We start from the raw sequence: 17,920 nt of genomic DNA, 5'->3' as shown, positions 1-17,920 counted from the left end.
GCCGCTGTCACTTTGCCCACTATTGAGATTGGTGCGTAAATTTATTGCCCCGTGGAGCTTGACGTGTTTTGTAAGGGTTATTTTGTGATAGTTTTATCGACAATTTGGTGTACAATTAGACAAAAATGCATGCATAGGAAGTTATTCTTCTTTTTAAAGATTTTCCACCCGCTGCCTAACCAGCCAACAAGCAGAATATGCTTGGCTAGGTAAGAATTTGTGTATGTATGATGTACTGAAAAATTAACTTTGATTTGATTTGCATTTATCCCGCTATGACTGCCGCATTCCTCTATTGTTTTCAGCCTTTCCCCACAACTTTCTTTCCTGTAGCTTCTTTACTCTTATTCTCTTTGGCTCAGGGTGCGGTGTGTCTAAGCGCAGCTTTGTGACTGTTCCCTCACGGGCGGTGTTTCTTACTTTGGCTGATGTGCGCCTATTTTGCGTAGGCAGGAGACTTTCTTTGCACTAAACAACGCACGTTGATGCTAGACAAAACGTTTATCCCGATGACGTCCACAACTCAACAGGGAAGCTTCCAGTATACGGCCCAGCACGCTGGACTGCAGGTCAGCACTATCGCAGGCTCGCATAACAAGCTTCCTGTTATAGGTGTATTGGTGAGTCCAGTTCGTGCCATAAAAATACAAAGACATGTGTCTTGAGAGCAGACGGAGAGTGTTGGGCTATTGTTAAATACTCGCGACACCATCAGGTATATGGAAGGCGCATGGATGCACCACGTGACAGAAATGCCTGGTGCGCGGAACCCGTGGGCCTCCTCGGTTACAGTGTCACTGTGTCCAAGTAAGCTATAAACATTTGTGGTCGACGTGAAGCGAGTCTCAGTATACGGTTATTTGATTTTAAGTGGTCTGAGCTCATGATTCCTTGAGTTCAAATGGGTCTTTGATGTCATGAACAGGAGTGAGCCCGTAAGAGTGCGAATTTGTGAGCACATGGATGCCTTGTTCTCAACCTCAAGTCCCCGTCGAGTCTGGTTCTCAATCTGGGGAGTACGCATACCAATGCGACTCGTTGTGTCTAGCTAAGAGTCTATCATTTCCCTCAGCCTCAGTCAGTCCTGAGCTAGAAATAAATAGTTTGTCAGAGAGTGAGAGCCGTTTCTTTAGCCGCATGCTGCACTGAATAGCAAACTAGTCACAATAGATGCCTATTAGAGCCTGAAAGAGGAAGTGTAGACCAAGACTATAGCGGTGTGACAATTTAGGCACATATCAAGAAGTAGCATCAGTTCCTGTTTTGGTAGTGTACAATGCTCATCATAATGCGACCAGGTTCATATTTCGGACACACACAAATTACGGAACACAACTACATTGTTACTCATTACCGCCCTTCTTACATTCACTTGGTTTCTGATTATTTACTTCGTTTCTTATGTTTCTGCAACAATGATGAATGTAATTGTATTACATTGCTTTGGTCACATTTCTTCACTGCGTATATTTAAATTCCATTCTTGTCATAGCTGAAATGCTACCTAACAATGCCCGATTGGCGTTTCGAATTCTTTTTTTCCTCTGCGACAATGATGATTCTTCTTATGTGGAACTGCTTGAATAAAACTCTTTTTTTTCATTGAGCACATTTATATTCTTCTCTTGCCATTGTGTGATGGTACCTAACAATGTCCGATTGCTATTGCTAATTTTTATCTTATTTTGTACACAAATTTTGAAAAAGGCGCCACCGTCGTCAAGCCGCCTTGATTTTGGCTTTTTGTCTGTGCCTCCTACATTATGTATGGATGTGAAATAAATTTGATTTAATTTGAATTTTACTTGAAATGTCATTGAAGAGGATTTATTCGCACGATATTTATTGTAGGACAACATGCATTGAATAAATAATCTTCCAGGTAACGCAGTAGCAATCGCGGAACTGTAGATTTAAACGGAGAGAGGGAAGCTTTGTAATTTGGGGGGGAGAGGGGGAAGAATGTATTTTTTGTGATACACCGTGTTTGGATGATCTTCGTTACAGGTGTGTCAATACTGCGATTATGCATTTTGCACGTATACCAAGAGAAGGAGATATAAATGCGCACACTGGAAACGTGCATCAAAACCAGAAAAAAAGAAATGTGCCATAATTGAGACCCCAGACCGGCCACCGGCCAGGCACATGTAGTCGCCGCTGTTAGCTACTTAATATTGAGATAAGGAATGTTAGTATAAAAAAGTTGGAAAGAAAGACGGAAATGCAGTGTTGTTTTTGACTTCGTCAGAGCGCCAATGACTGCACTTAAGCGGCATGCTTAGATTACGAAACGATAAATTATTTGTTTTCTCTCGCTTCATGAAAGGCAACCGAAATGGCTAATTGATAAATTCTATGGGTAAATGCAATTGATCGACAGTCGAATCCACGTCCCCACCTACAGGTGGTAAGGTGTGCCCTACGCGATGCGTAGCCGCGACTGTCGCACCGACTTGCCGAATGGGGCCGGCTCTCGCCTTCGAGCTGCGGCGAGAGAAACTGGCCCGACCAGTCCGCCTCGCTTCGCCCGGCAGTCGCCCCCGTTCTCGGAAGGCGCGCTCTCGGCCTGCCCACCGAAAATCGCTGCTGAGCTCATCGCGCGGCAGGCCGGCACCGTTACGGCAGCGACAGCTATCACTGCTGGTGGCGGCGCGGGCGACTGAGTAAGGAGCGAAAATGTGAGTGATGCCTCGCTCTGCAGTGGTTCCTATCGCCTGGATCAGATCGTATGCAGGACGTTCCCATGTTCAATGCGAAAAATCTCTCAGAAAGTTGTTTTCCGTGCTGAGAAGAGTTGAGCGAAGAATATTTGCGAATTGAGTGCATACAGAAAGTGCAAGTTTGTCACGCTTATTTAGGTAAGCATTAGGATCTGATCCGTACGGCCGCTGAGAATAATGACAACGTGCCTCTATACGCCTACTAGTAATTGATATAAAGCTGTCGCGTTGCCATCCTATAGGAAACAATGCCATTTACTGAACGCATTTCCTAAAATAGAACACCATTCCGCAATTAAACATTATTTTGAAACCTTATATACAACAGAGCATATGCCAATATAGAGGTTCTTTAATGACAACCGAAATTTTTAGGCAGGTTTCGGTAGTCATATATATGTGCATGTGTTAACACCACGGTTGACAAAAACATCGCTCGCATGAAATTGGTCGGTATACAAAATGTATTTTCATTCGGTTACCTATACTTTAACCCGATGCTTCTTTCAAAGCAAGCACTAGCAAACAGTAAAGGTGTCTGATAGGAAAGTGGGAACCATGTCAAAGTCTGTTTAGTTTCACTAATAAATATCTTCGTACAGAGTGACCATCTTTATCGGCAATAATACTTGATCCTAGAGATTTCAGTTTGCGCACCGATAAATTTTACATTTGAGCAAAACGAAACAATATTTTAAGCAAACGTGTGCTGAGAACTCAGCCAGCAACGACCAACAGAACACGCGCGAATGCAAATACGCCACTGTTAGGCAGCCTGAGTCACATGTCAGCCTGATAGCATTATGGTTTGCAACGTTGTCACTCGGGCAGGCTGTGCCGTGACAATTTTGTGTCCTTAGACTGCGCATTGAGCGGAGAACAAGAAGGAATTTAGAGACAGAAACCCAAGAACAACCTTGAATGTTTCAAAGCCCAAAGTAGGTTACTCGGTGACGCGACCTTTATTCTAAGAGTTTCTTGTTTCAGTCGAATGCGTATATGTATTAGCGCAAGTGGGACTTGACAAGGACATGAAAATTTTTCCCTGTACAAGTCTATAAGACAACCCAACACAAATGACTCCCCTGCTTCTTGTGATATCTAATAATCTTGGTACAATAGTAACGCTTCTCCTATTTAATTTTGTATGATGTAATGGCTCCCTTTTTAAAGCCATGCGTAACACTTATGTATCTAAAGTCATCAAGTACCAAATTGTATCACATATTTCGGCCTAAACACGCACTTGTACCTACATTCTTAAACTAAACCAGACATCTACATAAAAGCTATGCTCACTTGTGCATTCGTTTCTCTATTCTAGAAAAGCGAGAACTAATAAGTATAATTACAAAGCTTGGACAGCGCAATTCTTATTCTGGTTTGTCCACATTCTTAGTCTGTTGCTACTTTGTTCCCGAGACATATGTAAAAAGAAGTAACTTGTAGTTACGCCTCACAGTGCCGACGCAAATCATGAAATATTCCCAAGAGGCACTATTAACCAATAATAAAATACATAAAGGAGGCACCCGCCAGGCTACAACCAGCTTGAGCTTATGTGCCGGCTAACCAAGGAAGCTTGTGTCAGGACCGTTGTTTTCCCACCAACACTTTCTGCACTGTAAAAGAAGGTGCACTAGTTCGTATGTGACTTGATCGTTTGCCTTCTTTTTAAGACTGTGAGTTGTGCAACTGCCCTCTTGTCGCACAAAAGTCTTCCCACAGCTCCACATGTGCGATGTTTGACTGACAAGCGTCTGTCAATACCTTATGATTGCGTTGTTGCGCATGATTGTTGAACGATATGTGAGTTCTCAGAACATTTTAATTTTAGTTAGCGCCCGTTTCATGTACAGCTTTTTAAGCTTTGCGTTTTACTGCGCCGTCTTGTAAATCACAATAAATCCGAAAGAATTAACCCTTTACATATAGTATTTCAGATTTCTATGGTATTTGTCATAGCTCGAAGATGCGATGTAAAACGTAATTTTACTGTCGACCAACTAGCGGTCTAAGCTTGATTAAGGATGCCAGAAGGCAGAACTACGCAGATTTTATTAAATACATCAGAACATTCATTCCTAACTGCTTCGCAGGATTGTAATATCCTTCGTGACAGTCACTGAGCGAACGATATATTGAAGCACATATAGCAAAAAAAAAAAAGAATTATGGGGTTTAACGTGCCAAAGCCACTTTCTGATTATGAGGCACGCCGTAGTGGAGGACTCCGGAAATTTCGACCACCTGGGGTTCTTTAACGTGCACCTAAATCTAAGTACACGGGTGTTTTCGCATTTCGCCCCGAAGCACAAATAGCAAACAATTTCCTTATTCTTTAAGAGAAAAATTTATGAACCAGAAACTTCAAACGTTCTTTGGCTAACTTTGTGAAACAGAAACAGTTTGTGTGTTACACAAAATTTTAACATATGCACGTGTTAGTGAAGTGCATGCATGGCCTCTGAGGGGATGTATGGAAAGTAATAACTTCGAACATGGTCCAATGTGGCGGAAAGAAGTCAGCAACGATTTGTCGATATGTTTAGGCAACTATTCCACTATATATATATATATATATATATATATATATATATATATATATATATATATATATATATATATATATATCTGAGCCTAGTTTGCAGAATTTTCAGCATCTAGAACACTTAAATAAACAGTGGAGCCGACAAGACCAGATGAGTATTGAGCATTTCGTCTGCCGTTCCGTACTTATGAATAAGAATGCAGAGACTCTATGGGAAAAATTAAAAGAAGGGGAAGCCATGGCAGAATGTTTTGATGCCAACAAATTATTGTCTAGGAAAAGGCCAATAGAGGGCATGACAGCATCTACGTGCTGTCTCAGGGGTTCGCTGCTGCTGATCGAGAACTCACGAGTGCGATTCGAAGCTGCAGTGGTTCTGTGCTGGAAATAAATTTGTAGACACTCGCATACCCACGATTAGTGGCACGCTAAGGTATCTAGGTTTTCAAAATGATTCTGTGGTGCATCACTCGGGCGTGCACATAGCAATGTCAGCTGCATTAACAAAATAGCAGGTGAGTCATGTAGAGTAAACTTTCCTTTCCCTTTGAGTTTGAACGTGCAATGATTTGCCGTGAGGTGTTGAAGGGTAATTATGAAAAATACACTGAATTTTGCATCAAGAAAGCATAAATTTTGCATCCATTTGCTTGGAATTGAAAAGAGTCAGAAGAGAACACACACAAAAGTGCCATACGTCGTCTATAGTTGACTCAGGTCAACAGCCTGTCTCTATATCTTGGCAATGACCCCTTGCTATTGCACATTCCTGAAACTGTTCAAAAGCTTAAAGTTGCAGAAGAAGAAATTGCGACTGGGAAGTCGCCATGCAGTTCATCCACAAAATACTTCGTCGGTTGCCCTCCGTATACTTCCTATCGGCTTCACATCAAGAAGGGAGAGATACACAAGTTTGAAAGAAAGCGCGCTGAATTTAGATGAAAAGCCAAGTCCTTAAAATGCGCGCGTACTAAAACCTCGAAGACCTGCTCCGCTTTTATCCGGTTTTCCCCGTCGATGTAATATGTGGAGAAAGACGAGAATCCTGATGGGCTTTGTAAGGGGCATCATTTGTTTCCAAGAAAAGGGGCTGCGGGGAAACCCCTCTGTTTCATGCCACCGCCAGTGTCGTTGCCGGCGAATCTTGAGGCGTTTTCTTTTCACGTACAATTTGACCTTGGACGTGGCATCGACATGGACGAGTAACGAAGCTGGGGCTATGCCTTCTTGGCAGCTGGGGCGTGACCCGAGAGCAGTGAGTTCCCGCGAAACAGTTATGAGCGCTTCTTGGGCAGCGTACTTACCGTTGGAGCCTTCGTTAAATCATCGAGTGTTGGACATGACTGTCGACATCACGTAAGAACTGGTTTATCATAACGAGCGTCCGGGGCAGGGTCACGAGGAAATTATTTACTTATTGATGATTGTCGCAGAGACGGGAAGCCTTAGTTTTTTTTTTTTTTTTGTGAAGCAGATTGGGGGGGGGGGGGGGGAGTCTACTAGGCGCGTCTTTTATTTTAGGTCAGACTCAATGTCGCTGGCCTAAATAGCGTTATCTGCTCAGTGTTTCGATTTGCGCCAGCGGCTTCACTTGCACCATTGTTTGATATCCGTGTGCTTAAAAGGAATGAAAAGTATAAAAGGAATGAAAAGGCTAGAGCTGTACGAAAGAATATATGTAACAGAACTTACCATACCTATACATAACACGTTTTTTGTTAGCGTCTACTTTAAAAACAAAAGCCTTTGGCATATAAGATCACTGTAAGTCTTGAACACGAATCCCTAAATAGAGAGCACAATGGAGAATTTGTTGTACATTACTTGTGCAACAAATTGAAATATTTAATTCTAGTATTCACAAACATTAACCACTTACCTTTTAGTAAATACTTTCAGGAATATTGTGCAATTTACGAATTGTGGGAGACAATTTGCAAGGTAGGCGTACTTCGAATGAATTCTGAGGACGTGACCATTCTTGAACTCACTGGTTATAATTAGAAAATTTCAAAATGTGCCGTAATATTTTAAACATATAATTAGTCAATAATTTAGGTAACTGATTGTGGACCTCCATTTCTTGCGCCAGTACACTTCGCCTCTTCAGCCAGCTCAGATGCTGGAATCGCGAACCCGCCGCAGGCCATTTTAATAATTTTGCCTAAGAAAGCAGCCAGCATACAACGTAGCATTATTGTGTGCAGGTTGGGGCGTCGAACCACTTAACATGCCGTTAGGCCAGTTTTAGGCTTAGTCGTTATGTAGCAATGTTCTTGCGCAATGCACTCGTTCCTTTATTTACAAGTAAATAAACTTTTCTACGTTACATAGTTTTACTTTTTCATTTTCATTTTGCTTTTATTGGATGGTAATTCGTCGAATAGGTGCCCCTGTGCAGGAGGCTCCTTTCCACACGTAAGTTCATTAGCTGTCACAACCGAATTTATAACCAGCTCAACCAACGACAATGTGGCTGTTGGCAAGCGCCACCACTGCATCCGTTGTCAGCCAACGCTTAGCCGACACAACCCATACATAATCACGGACATGGCTTGTATGTACGTGGGAAATTGCGCACACCGTTCTCAAGAGCAAAGCGGAGATTTCGACTAGTTATCCGAACACGATGAAACCAACAACGTAAATGTAGCATGTTCAGGGAACATATGAAAGTAACTGTTCTCTAGCATATCTTCAGCTTCTGTGAGGTGTTACAGCTGCTCGTTTGCTCGGCTCTTCATTGCATTCGTTTCATTCGAATTCTTGCACAAGTGTATTAAAGTTCGCTGTCATTATCAACGTTATTACCAAGGTCAGTTACTCATAGAGGACCCCGATGATGAGAAGGAAATTTAATAACAGAAGAATACAAATAAGTTGAAATGCATACGGCGGGCATTACCAAATCCTGAGTGGGAGCTTATCACTGTCGGGGGAAAGAAAAGTATGCAATCATTGCATTCTACCGGTGGTAACATATGGGACAAAAACTTGGAGATTAAAAGGAAGCGCGGGAGCATTAGTTAAGGACCGCGCAAAGAGCGATGGAACGAAAAATGTTAGGCCTAAAGTTAAGAGAAAGAAAAAGAGTGGTGTGGATCGGAGCATAGGGGTATAGCCGATATTCTTGCTAGCATTAGCAGAAACATTGGACATGGGCAGTCCATATAATTCGTAGGGCAGGTAATCGGAGGGCCATGAGGGCTGCAGAATGGCTGGTAAGGGAAAGGAGCACAGTCTTGTACGGCACAAAACTAAGTGGGCTGATGAAATTAGAAAATTTGAAGACACGATTTGGAATCGGGTATCGCAAGGCAGGGGTGATTGGAGACCACTGGGAGGCTTTCGTCCTGCTGCGGACATAAAAATTGGCTCATGATGATGATGACCATGATGATCAACGTCGGCTGAATTATTAATACTCTGTTATGCACTATTAGTTATCTGCATATATGTACCGCGTCGATATACACACGGTTATCAGCTTTATCTTGACCGCAAAATCCGTAGGATGAAATGTCTTTCATATTGTACTTCTAGGGGTCCCTATGCACTTAAAAATATATATATAATGGAACTCTCTTTCATAGGAATCGGTAGAACACGAAAGTGAAACGTGTCATCACAGAAGCTGTTGCATGCTTCATTCGTGCACTCAAGGTCCGCTGCAGCGAAAGGCGCTCGATATGCGGGCTGGCGACACTGTTGCAGGTTCGGCGCCCTGTTGGCGAGCGGGGTCCTGCTGCCGAGACGCTTCGGCGACGAGCATTTAGGGGCGGCTCCCTCGTGTGTTTTTGGCAGCCGCTTGAGTTGCGACGCGCTCAGCTTCAGGAATGCGAGTGGTAGAGTTCGCAGCGTGCGCGGCGAACGCGGAAAGGCGTTCTGCATCATGCTGGCCTCGCCGGAAGAAAGTGAGATTCACCCGTCGAGGTCGTTGTCCTTCTGCGACGCTTAGCGCAGCAGTTGGTGCCATCGCAAGCGAATTAGTAGGCGGCGTGTAAGCACTGCTAGTGGATGCTGAAGCTGCACTCCGTAGGCGGCGAGACGTCACAGGGTAATCGAAAGCGAAATGCAAACCACGTGCGGAAGCTGCGTCGTCACCTCAGCAGAAGGCCCACACCGTCTGCACCAGGCTACACCGCGTTGGAGCCTTCGATGCGGTCAGACTACCGAAGCGCTCCCTGTTAGCGCTCGTCAGTGTTACGATGCAGTACTTCGCTTCACTGTTCCTAGATTACGGCGCCATCCCTGCAAAAGGGAGCATATTTTCGCGTTCGCACCGACGTCATATTCGTTAGAGGAAGTTGCAGGTGGATTCTTACATAGAACACCTTCGTGCTAAAAATAACAAGCATTCTCTCGAATCAGGTTAGCGCCGTATGCGCCTGTAGGCCTTGTGTCAAGCTCTGCCCCGACTGCACAGGGCACACCATTTAAAAGGTTCGTGGACCACGTTTTATAGAAGTTGAGAAATGCATCCCACATTAAAACAGCCTATTTCAGAAATACCTTGTCACATAAAGTGCTCAAATGCATTCAGAAGAAGCGGAGTTATTATTGGTGTAGGATTGTGGTCTTTATGGTCACAAGTCAAAGAAAGTGATCCCCTTCTTGGCGCTCTTTGTCCTTCTGCGATGCTCTGCACGGCGAAAGCTACGGCGGAGCGAGGCGGTGCCCACAACGCTCCAGCCACCTAACGTGGCGTGCAGTTCAGATTTGATTTTGACTGTTCACATGGATGCCGCTACTTCCGATTTTGGAGCGTCAGCTATGACGCGCCGAACTCAGAGGCAATTTCTTAGCTTACGGTGGAGCCCATGGTGTCTTGTCCTTTTGCTACTCTTCATTTTACTAGAACCTTCTGCCCCTCCCCCGGTACAGGGTAGCCAACCGGAGATAATATCTTGTTAACCTCCCCCTCTTTCCTTTGCCTTTCTTTCTCTCTCTCTCTCTATCTCTCTCTCTAGAAAGCTACGCTATTATTCTCGCATTGAGTGGTATGAGCCGCACATAATTTTTCGTACTTATCTCTACGACGATCACGCAATTTTTAAGGGGCGACAAAATTTCATCTTCATGTTCGCTCCCGCGAGTACGTCGGCTGCGTGCACATCAGCTAAGCGATAGATGCCGCATTCCCGACTCACGTTTAAAGGATTTATGACGTATCGGGCTTCGACCATGATTGCGACGCAGCTGGAGGATGTGCAGCTAGGAAAGCAGACGACCTGTTCGTCGGATGTAGGCGTTCTGACCTTGAGCCAAGTCGCTCGCAGATACCAATCGTGGCACGCTTTTCTGCTGAGCCAGCTCTCGGCGAGCCACAGCGAGCGCGCTCGTAGCGGCAGCCCGTGCCGACGCGGACGCTACGTTGCAGACGCAACTGCTACTGTAATGGCTTACTGCGTGCAGGGCTGGGGTGCGCACTCGCGTTTATGTACTCCTGTCTGGCCATGTTGTGTGGTATGGACCATCTTTGTCCTGCACCAGCTTGACCAACGGAGAGCAGCCACATCCAAAAGGCATGCTTTGAGGAAAAGCTATAGGAAGCAGTGTCTCCCAAGGTGTCTAGATACTGACCCGTGTACTTGTTTATCTTTCCCGGGTGAATCCGTTTCACCAACAAATGTTATCCCGCAGCGCCGGAAGCGCCTGCATGTATCGGAAGCACTGTGTAACAATATTGAGAGGTGTGCGAATGGTGGCGCCTCGCCGAGCTGAGAGCGCATCGACAACTTGCGTGCGCTTCTGCCGTCTTCCGAGCAGGGTTGCCAGATCGCTTCAACCACAGGTAGCCAAATTGGTCTCCGCAGTAGCACAAATGTAGCCAAAAGCGATACTTTTGGGTAGCCCAGCAGTAGCCAAAAAGCTTCGTCTTTTTGTGAAATAATTTCTTAAGCTTATTGAATTAATTTTCGGCAAGAATACCTACATGGTTTTTTCACGGTTGACCAGGCATCACCTCCGCGCGCATCGTCACGGTGGCCATGTGGCACGGAAAACAGGCGCTGCACAACCGCAAGAAGTGCAGAAACGCCGGCACGGAGGCAAATTCATGATAAGGCAAATGCGGTCTTTATTGCAAATGCACTGTTCTTTTTTTTTTTCCAGAGCACCAATAAATCACGAAAACAGCAATACACAAATAGCAATGAGCAATAAACACGCTAAGCAATGACATGCATTCAGGCGTTCAGTGTTATTACTTACAGCTCATGATAATTTTGCTTTACACCACATAACGCACTAAACGAAGGACTACAAAAAAATTCAAGACAATGTTTAACACAATAGATGACGGTTGGTACAAAATCCAGAACGATATATAGATATAAAAAAGTATGCTATGATTAAGCATCACGAGCTTATTGCGAAGTGGAACTGCTAGGCCCAGACAAAATGTCAGGGCTGAAACGGGACAACAATTCTTGGCCCGGTTTAAAATCCTTGTTGCAGCCTCCGTTTCTGGCCAGGCCAAACTTCACGTGGAGGAGCGCTACCAATGTCTCGTTCGAGATTCTATTTCGAAGGTTGCTTTTAATAAGCGAGACCTGGCTGAACACTCGTTCGACGGCGGCATTTGATACGGGTAGTTATAGCAAAGACAGGAGGAGGGTTTTGAGTTGCGTAGGGAACGGATAGGTGCGGTGGCTGTGGGGCAACGGAAGAGGATATGTTCTGCGTTGGCGTTGGAGGAGAAGCAATTTGGGCAGGAAGGGTCCGAGCGAATTGCCACGTAGGCGCCATGCGGCAGGCAGAAAATTTGGCAAATTTCGGTTAGGTGCAGCTCGGTGTTCTCCCTCCGTTCTGGCGCCGAGGTCACCCGCGGCACAACGTCAATGGGAGCTAAAAGCATCTCAGGCTTAAAGCGTAGGACGCAGAAAGCTCACATGTGGAGACAGCAACAGCGTTGGTTCGCAGATGGAGACGTGTTTCCTGAGGCCTGCTTTCACAATTAAAATTATCAAAAGGCTGCGATCCTTGAGTTTTTGACATGCATATGTGTTCAATTTTGACATGCATATGTGTTCAAGACGCGCTCAATTTCTTTAACCTGATGTCGTGTGCATTTCGATTCCAGCGTGCTTTTCATTTGTGCTTAACTATGTAAACTTTTTTTACACGGGGAAAAGATGTAGCCCAAAAATAGCCACACACCCGCCGTGGTTGCTCAGTGGCTATGGTGTTGGGCTGCTGAGCACGAGGTCGCGGGATCGAATCCCGGCCACGGCGGCCGCATTTCGATGGGGGCGAAATGCGAAAACACCCGTGTACTTAGATTTAGAAGCACGTTAAAGAAACCCAGGTGGTCAAAATTTCCGGAGTCCTCCACTACGGCGTGCCTGATAATCAAATAGTGGTTCTGGCACGTAAAACCCCATAATTAAATTTTTTTTAATAGCCACACAGCCAAAAGGAAAATTCTGACGCTAACTCGGACAAAAAGTAGCCCAATTTGGCTTTTAATGGCCCAATATGGCAACCCTGCCTCCGAGTGGCGGCGCTATATGGTGAGGGCTGCTAGCTCATTCTAAAGGATGAAGCCACATCGACATCACATCATCATTCGCGTTCATCGCACGCAGTTGCGAGCACTTCTGTGCTGTGCGCTGGCACACGTGTGTTGCTTTTTCACGGTTTATTGCGGTGTGAATTGTTGTGTGAGCTTGTTCACTCATTTATTTCCCACCATGGCAATAAACAAACGCGAACGAGACCAAAGCAAACAAACAAGCGCGAGCACACGATGGTACGAAACGATCGGTCGGGCGGGTCCGCGTAACACCAGTTAGCCGCGCGCACGTCACTGGGCCTCTTCGATTTTCGGAGTTCTGGCAGCCCGCTGGCAGCGAGATGGCAGCCAGCTAGTTCCGGTTCTGATAGGAAGTCACGTGGGCTAGGTTCCCAAGACAACTCGAACCTGCCCGAAGTTTGCAAATCCGAACGCCAGGACAGCTGTCCGAATGTAAACATGCTACCAGCATGGCAGTGCCTGGCGAGGCCGGCGCGTGCCCGGCGTAGTCGGGCCATTTATGCGTTGCCAGCTAGAAAATATATAGTTGCATTCAGGGATACGATCACTCTTGTGCGATTTCGCGCGACTCAGCACAGGACGCGCACTGGGCCAACCTCACCTTGTGCAGCGCAACAAATGGTCTTCACGCGCCCGGTAACAAGACGCGCAGTCGTGCGCAGTAATTGTATCCTCGAAAGCGATAGCTCGAGGATGTCTGCTCGCGGCGATCACGTCGCCCACCGGCGATGTTGATGAGTTGGCGTTGTCTCATCAGTTCAAAAGACATGAAAAAGCAGGATATCGGGTACGTTTTATACGCATAAAATTTCGTGCCGATCTCCTTGGCCTTCGATTTCAGAAAGTTTGTCGTGGCTGATGGTGCTCCTCATTTGGACCCTAAGGAGCTAGGGACGCGGCTGGCGCGTGAAAATGCACGCCGCCTGTGACCAGCGAAAAATTTCACCCGAAAAGCAACATTGGTCGCGATAATGAGAGCAATAAGCCAATGCACATGTATCTAATGTACGTGTGCCTATTACTCAACCAATGCTTTCTCACATCAACGGCCTGCAGTTCAGACACATATCGGTTTCGAACTGCCAACCCAGCACACGACGGAGAGACGGAGCGAACACGGGCTAGCTGACACGCCTTCGCTAACTGCAGAAAAAAGGAGATATCTCCGCATACATACGTGAGATATGTGAAAAGGAACTCCACCAGAGAAAGAGGAACTGAAAACGTACCGCAATATGCGTGAATGAGCGTCTACAACTTGCGTGGAACACGATGCAGGGGCGCTATAACGTAAAACTATTCCAAACTTTTCTATTCCAATTCTGCTATCAGCCCTCCTCGATTGGTCAAAAACTTTTTTCGACCACGCCCACTTCACGTGTCTGTCACTCGACGTCACGAAAACCGCGATACCTCCCCATCTGATATGATGTGTACACACTGATTATGCATGATTTGACAGAAAAAAGAAAAACAGTTATTTCAGATTCGACCCCTTTTCGCCATTAGCCCTCGGCTATTGGTAAAAAGTTTTCGGGCTGCACCCACTTCACCTGCCTGTAACGCGACATCACAAAACCGCACAATCTCACCGCGTCAAAGTGACGTGTACGCGATAAAGATGCATTAATATGCCGAACAAAACTGAATTTTCTTCGGAATAGCCTCAGGCTGCCCCGTTCCGAAAGGAATAAAAGATCGCGGCCGCCGATCGCTGAGACGCTGGCTACTCGCACCTGCCGGAGAGCATCGGTGTATTTGCGTATAATAAAGCTTCTTGCGTGACCGTGTAACGTTTTCGAGCCCTTTTGGCACGTTTACCACCTCATTCTGCCAACTCTTCTTTGCTGAGGGTCAGTTTTAGCGTCATTCTTAAGCTTCCGTTGCATGCCTCCGTGATTTTCGACCAGCCACCCCAAGCTGAGTAAGGGAAAGCCGACCAATCGCAGACGCCGGCACCACCCTCTTCATCCGGTTGTCGATTTTCAGTGCACTGGCTCTGCCCCAGTGAATCCCTCTCCACTTGAGCCTTCTCCTCGCCTCTTGTCAGCCAATTAGATGCGACAAGCCGCTCAGTGTAGGCAATGTTATTCGTTTTTCAAGCAAACAAAAGTGACCTCCTATGAACGAGGAGAGCGTTTGAGTGGTCCGTTCAGACAACCCTGCGGGTGACCGCCCGGTGCTTGCGTCAGTGGTTACGCAAATTTGACGTCAGGAGATTGGAATAGAAACATATTGGAATAGTTTTACGTTATAGGGCCCCAGATAACATGCACGCATGAGAGCGCGGCGCGCTGATCACCGCCGCGAAGAAGCCTTCAGAGGACACACACACGTACACACACAAAAGCTTTAGACAGTTCACCACGACTAATATCACACCGCTTCGCAATGCGGAACGGAGCGCTTTAGCACCTAAAAAGATAATAGAGTGTTTTAGTTGAGCGTGTTTACGCTCCGCTAAGCAGTTAAGCGGAGCGGAAGCGCGAATGCGCATGCGCCGTCCGCTTAGCAGTAAGCGGGATAGCGGAGCGAGGAACACGGTCCGCTTAGAAGCTGCCTGAGCGGAGCGTGCCGCGCAGCACTTTGGCTAGCGTTGGCGCCAGAACGGATTGGATTGGATGCAGAAAGCAAGCGCGCTGGCTAACACGTGGCGTTCCCCAAGACGGCGCTTTATTTTCCATTGTATAAAATGGACCAGTAACGCATTACAAGCGCACGTCTAGATACTTCATGGAGAAACAAGTTATATAAATACATATATACGTTTTGCAGTATAAGAGTGATCATAAAGTGTTTTTATTTTCTTTCATTACCCTGAATTTAGCCAGGGGGCGCTGCAACTACGAAAGGTCCGCTCCGCTACGCTAAACGTGCAACTAAAACGTGAAAATCACCCGCCGCTCCGCTGTGGCTTAGCGGGGCCGCTCGGAGCGGAGCGTACCGTAAAGACGCTCAACTAAAACACTCTAATGCTACAAGTAAGAAAATCCGAAGATGACCGCATACAGTTGGCTGAGCGAGGTAAATTTAAGTTCTCAAGCGCCTACGTTGCAATCCGTGAAGTCCCTGCAAAGATGGCGGCGAGTGCCCATCGCCTGTTTTAGTCGTCTGCTATCCAGAGAACTTCCAGAGTGCAGCCAGAGCAAAATCGTCCTGGCAGGTTCTGGCAGCCCGCGGGTAGCCAGAACCGCCCAGCCCGAGCAAAACGAACGCCCGGCGGAAGTGCGTGGCGCGGTGGGCGGAGCAACTCAAGAAAAACGAAGACGCTCTGGCTGGCTCTGGCAGCCCGCGGGAAGCCAGAAGTGGAAGATCGAAGAAGCCCACTGAAGGGGCCGCTCACATTGGTCTCCACCTATCGTGGCTCGCGTCGTCCACCTGCCGCTCCGCGTTCGCTCTTCCATCTTTCGCTGTGCTCGTTCGCTTCTGGCCCCAACACGGTACGCGCCATCTTACAACTGCCTGAAGCGCACGAAAAACCAGTATGCTGGAACGGGCGCCGTTCACAGACCTCCCATAATATTCTTACACCGTGATCGGAAGTTTCTCGAATGTTATCGGTGGTTCTATCCACTCTCTGGGGTCACCGAACCTTGTGTAGCGAAGTGACGCAGCCGTTCGTTATCTGACCCATCAGCTCACCAGGGAGACGAAGATGAATGGGGACGACCTCTGGCAGGGGCAAGTCCAAATCGGCAGGTACGACGACGAGAGGTAGCATTCCAACAACTAGATTTATTCACTTGGTATTTTACCCGTCGTCGTCGGCCTGCCGGACCGGCCTGGTCTCCCGTGGCGAAGTTGCGCCGTCCGCTGCTGTCTACTTGCTCACTCACCAAAACTACCCCAAACTATTCCTTAAATAAGTTTCCCCAGCATCCAAGGGACCCGCGGACCGGCGGGAGGCGCATGCTTCTCCACGAATAGGGTATTTCGTTACTCCGACTAATCAGGCAAGCCGACATCATCCAATAAGCGTCAGAGTTTACGGGGCAAGAAATGGTCGCGTCAACACTCCGTACACAAAAGCACTCTGACCATAACTAATCAGCTTTTGACAGCCGAGCGTGGGAAGAGGACGCGTCAGGTGCACGTGCGATGTCAGGCGCGGCGGCGACGGCGGCAGCACATGCCCGCGGTGCCATCGCGGTTATTTGTGTACAAAGCTTTCCCCCGCGTCAAGGAGCCCACAAAATTCCCGGAAAGACAGCAAAGAGGCCCGCGGTGCACTCTCTTCGCGAAACTTGTGTCGTCTGATAGCATGTACGCGCAACGCGAATTGTGTAGTACTTCCTCGAAGACACGTGGGCGCCAGCTATGTTATTATGGAACCTTCGATGAGCGAGGTAAAAAAGTCGATGCGCTTGTCCCGCAGATCAGCTTTCTTTCTTTCTTTCTTTCTTTCTTTCTTTCTTTCTTTCGTTCTTTCTTTCTTTCTTTCTTTCTTTCTGACTTTCTCTAGAGACCCCACTCGGGGGTATTACATAGGGGGGGGGGGAATTACAACAATAGTTAAAACAATATTAGTTAAGGTGAGAGAATATATGACACACCGCCCGTCAATGCAGATGAAGTGGTGATAGCAGCGATGTCGCAAGGAAGGCCGTTCCAGTCTACAACTACATGAGGGAAAAACGAGGATGAAAAAGTGACAGTGCGCGTTTTGGGTCGAGCGACACTTGATGAATGACCACTACGACGTTATGTTCATGCCAGCGGTGAAATGTATGGTGCGATGGCGAAGGGACTGTCACAAAATTTATGAAATAGGGATAAGCTGGCGATGCGTCGGCGATACGAAAGAGTTGCTAAAGTGGAGTCTGCTTTTAAGGATGATGCGCAGATGTAAGAATATGTTGAGTGAATGCACCTGGCAGTGTGATTCTGTACGGCTTCAAAGGCGTTAATAAGGTAAATTTCATGCGGGCATCAGATAGCAGAAGCGCATTCAAGTTTAGGTCTGGTCTGATGAACGATTTGTATGCTAACAGTTTTACGGGGGAGGAGCTTTTCGTAAGTGGCGTTTAAAAAAACCGAGCTTTTTGTTAGCAGATGCTATAACGTTATTCACATGCGAACACCAGTCAAGGTCGTAAGAACTAGTTATGC

General features: G+C 46.6%; 1 protein-coding gene across 1 annotated transcript in view; it reads left to right on the top strand.

The window, feature by feature from the left end:
• The first annotated feature begins 2,558 nt into the window (after positions 1-2,558).
• Positions 2,559-17,920, top strand: part of LOC126526662 (trypsin-1-like) — a 97,696-nt gene continuing 82,334 nt past the window's right edge. The window contains exon 1 of the mRNA XM_050174526.3: positions 2,559-2,681. Coding sequence (XP_050030483.1) covers positions 2,680-2,681 — 2 coding nt within the window. The 5' untranslated portion in view covers positions 2,559-2,679. The remainder of the gene's footprint in view (positions 2,682-17,920) is intronic.

Source organism: Dermacentor andersoni, chromosome 8 (assembly GCF_023375885.2).
Source record: "Dermacentor andersoni chromosome 8, qqDerAnde1_hic_scaffold, whole genome shotgun sequence".
Taxonomy (NCBI): domain Eukaryota; kingdom Metazoa; phylum Arthropoda; class Arachnida; order Ixodida; family Ixodidae; genus Dermacentor; species Dermacentor andersoni.
This window is presented reverse-complemented; position numbering and strand designations above follow the sequence as displayed.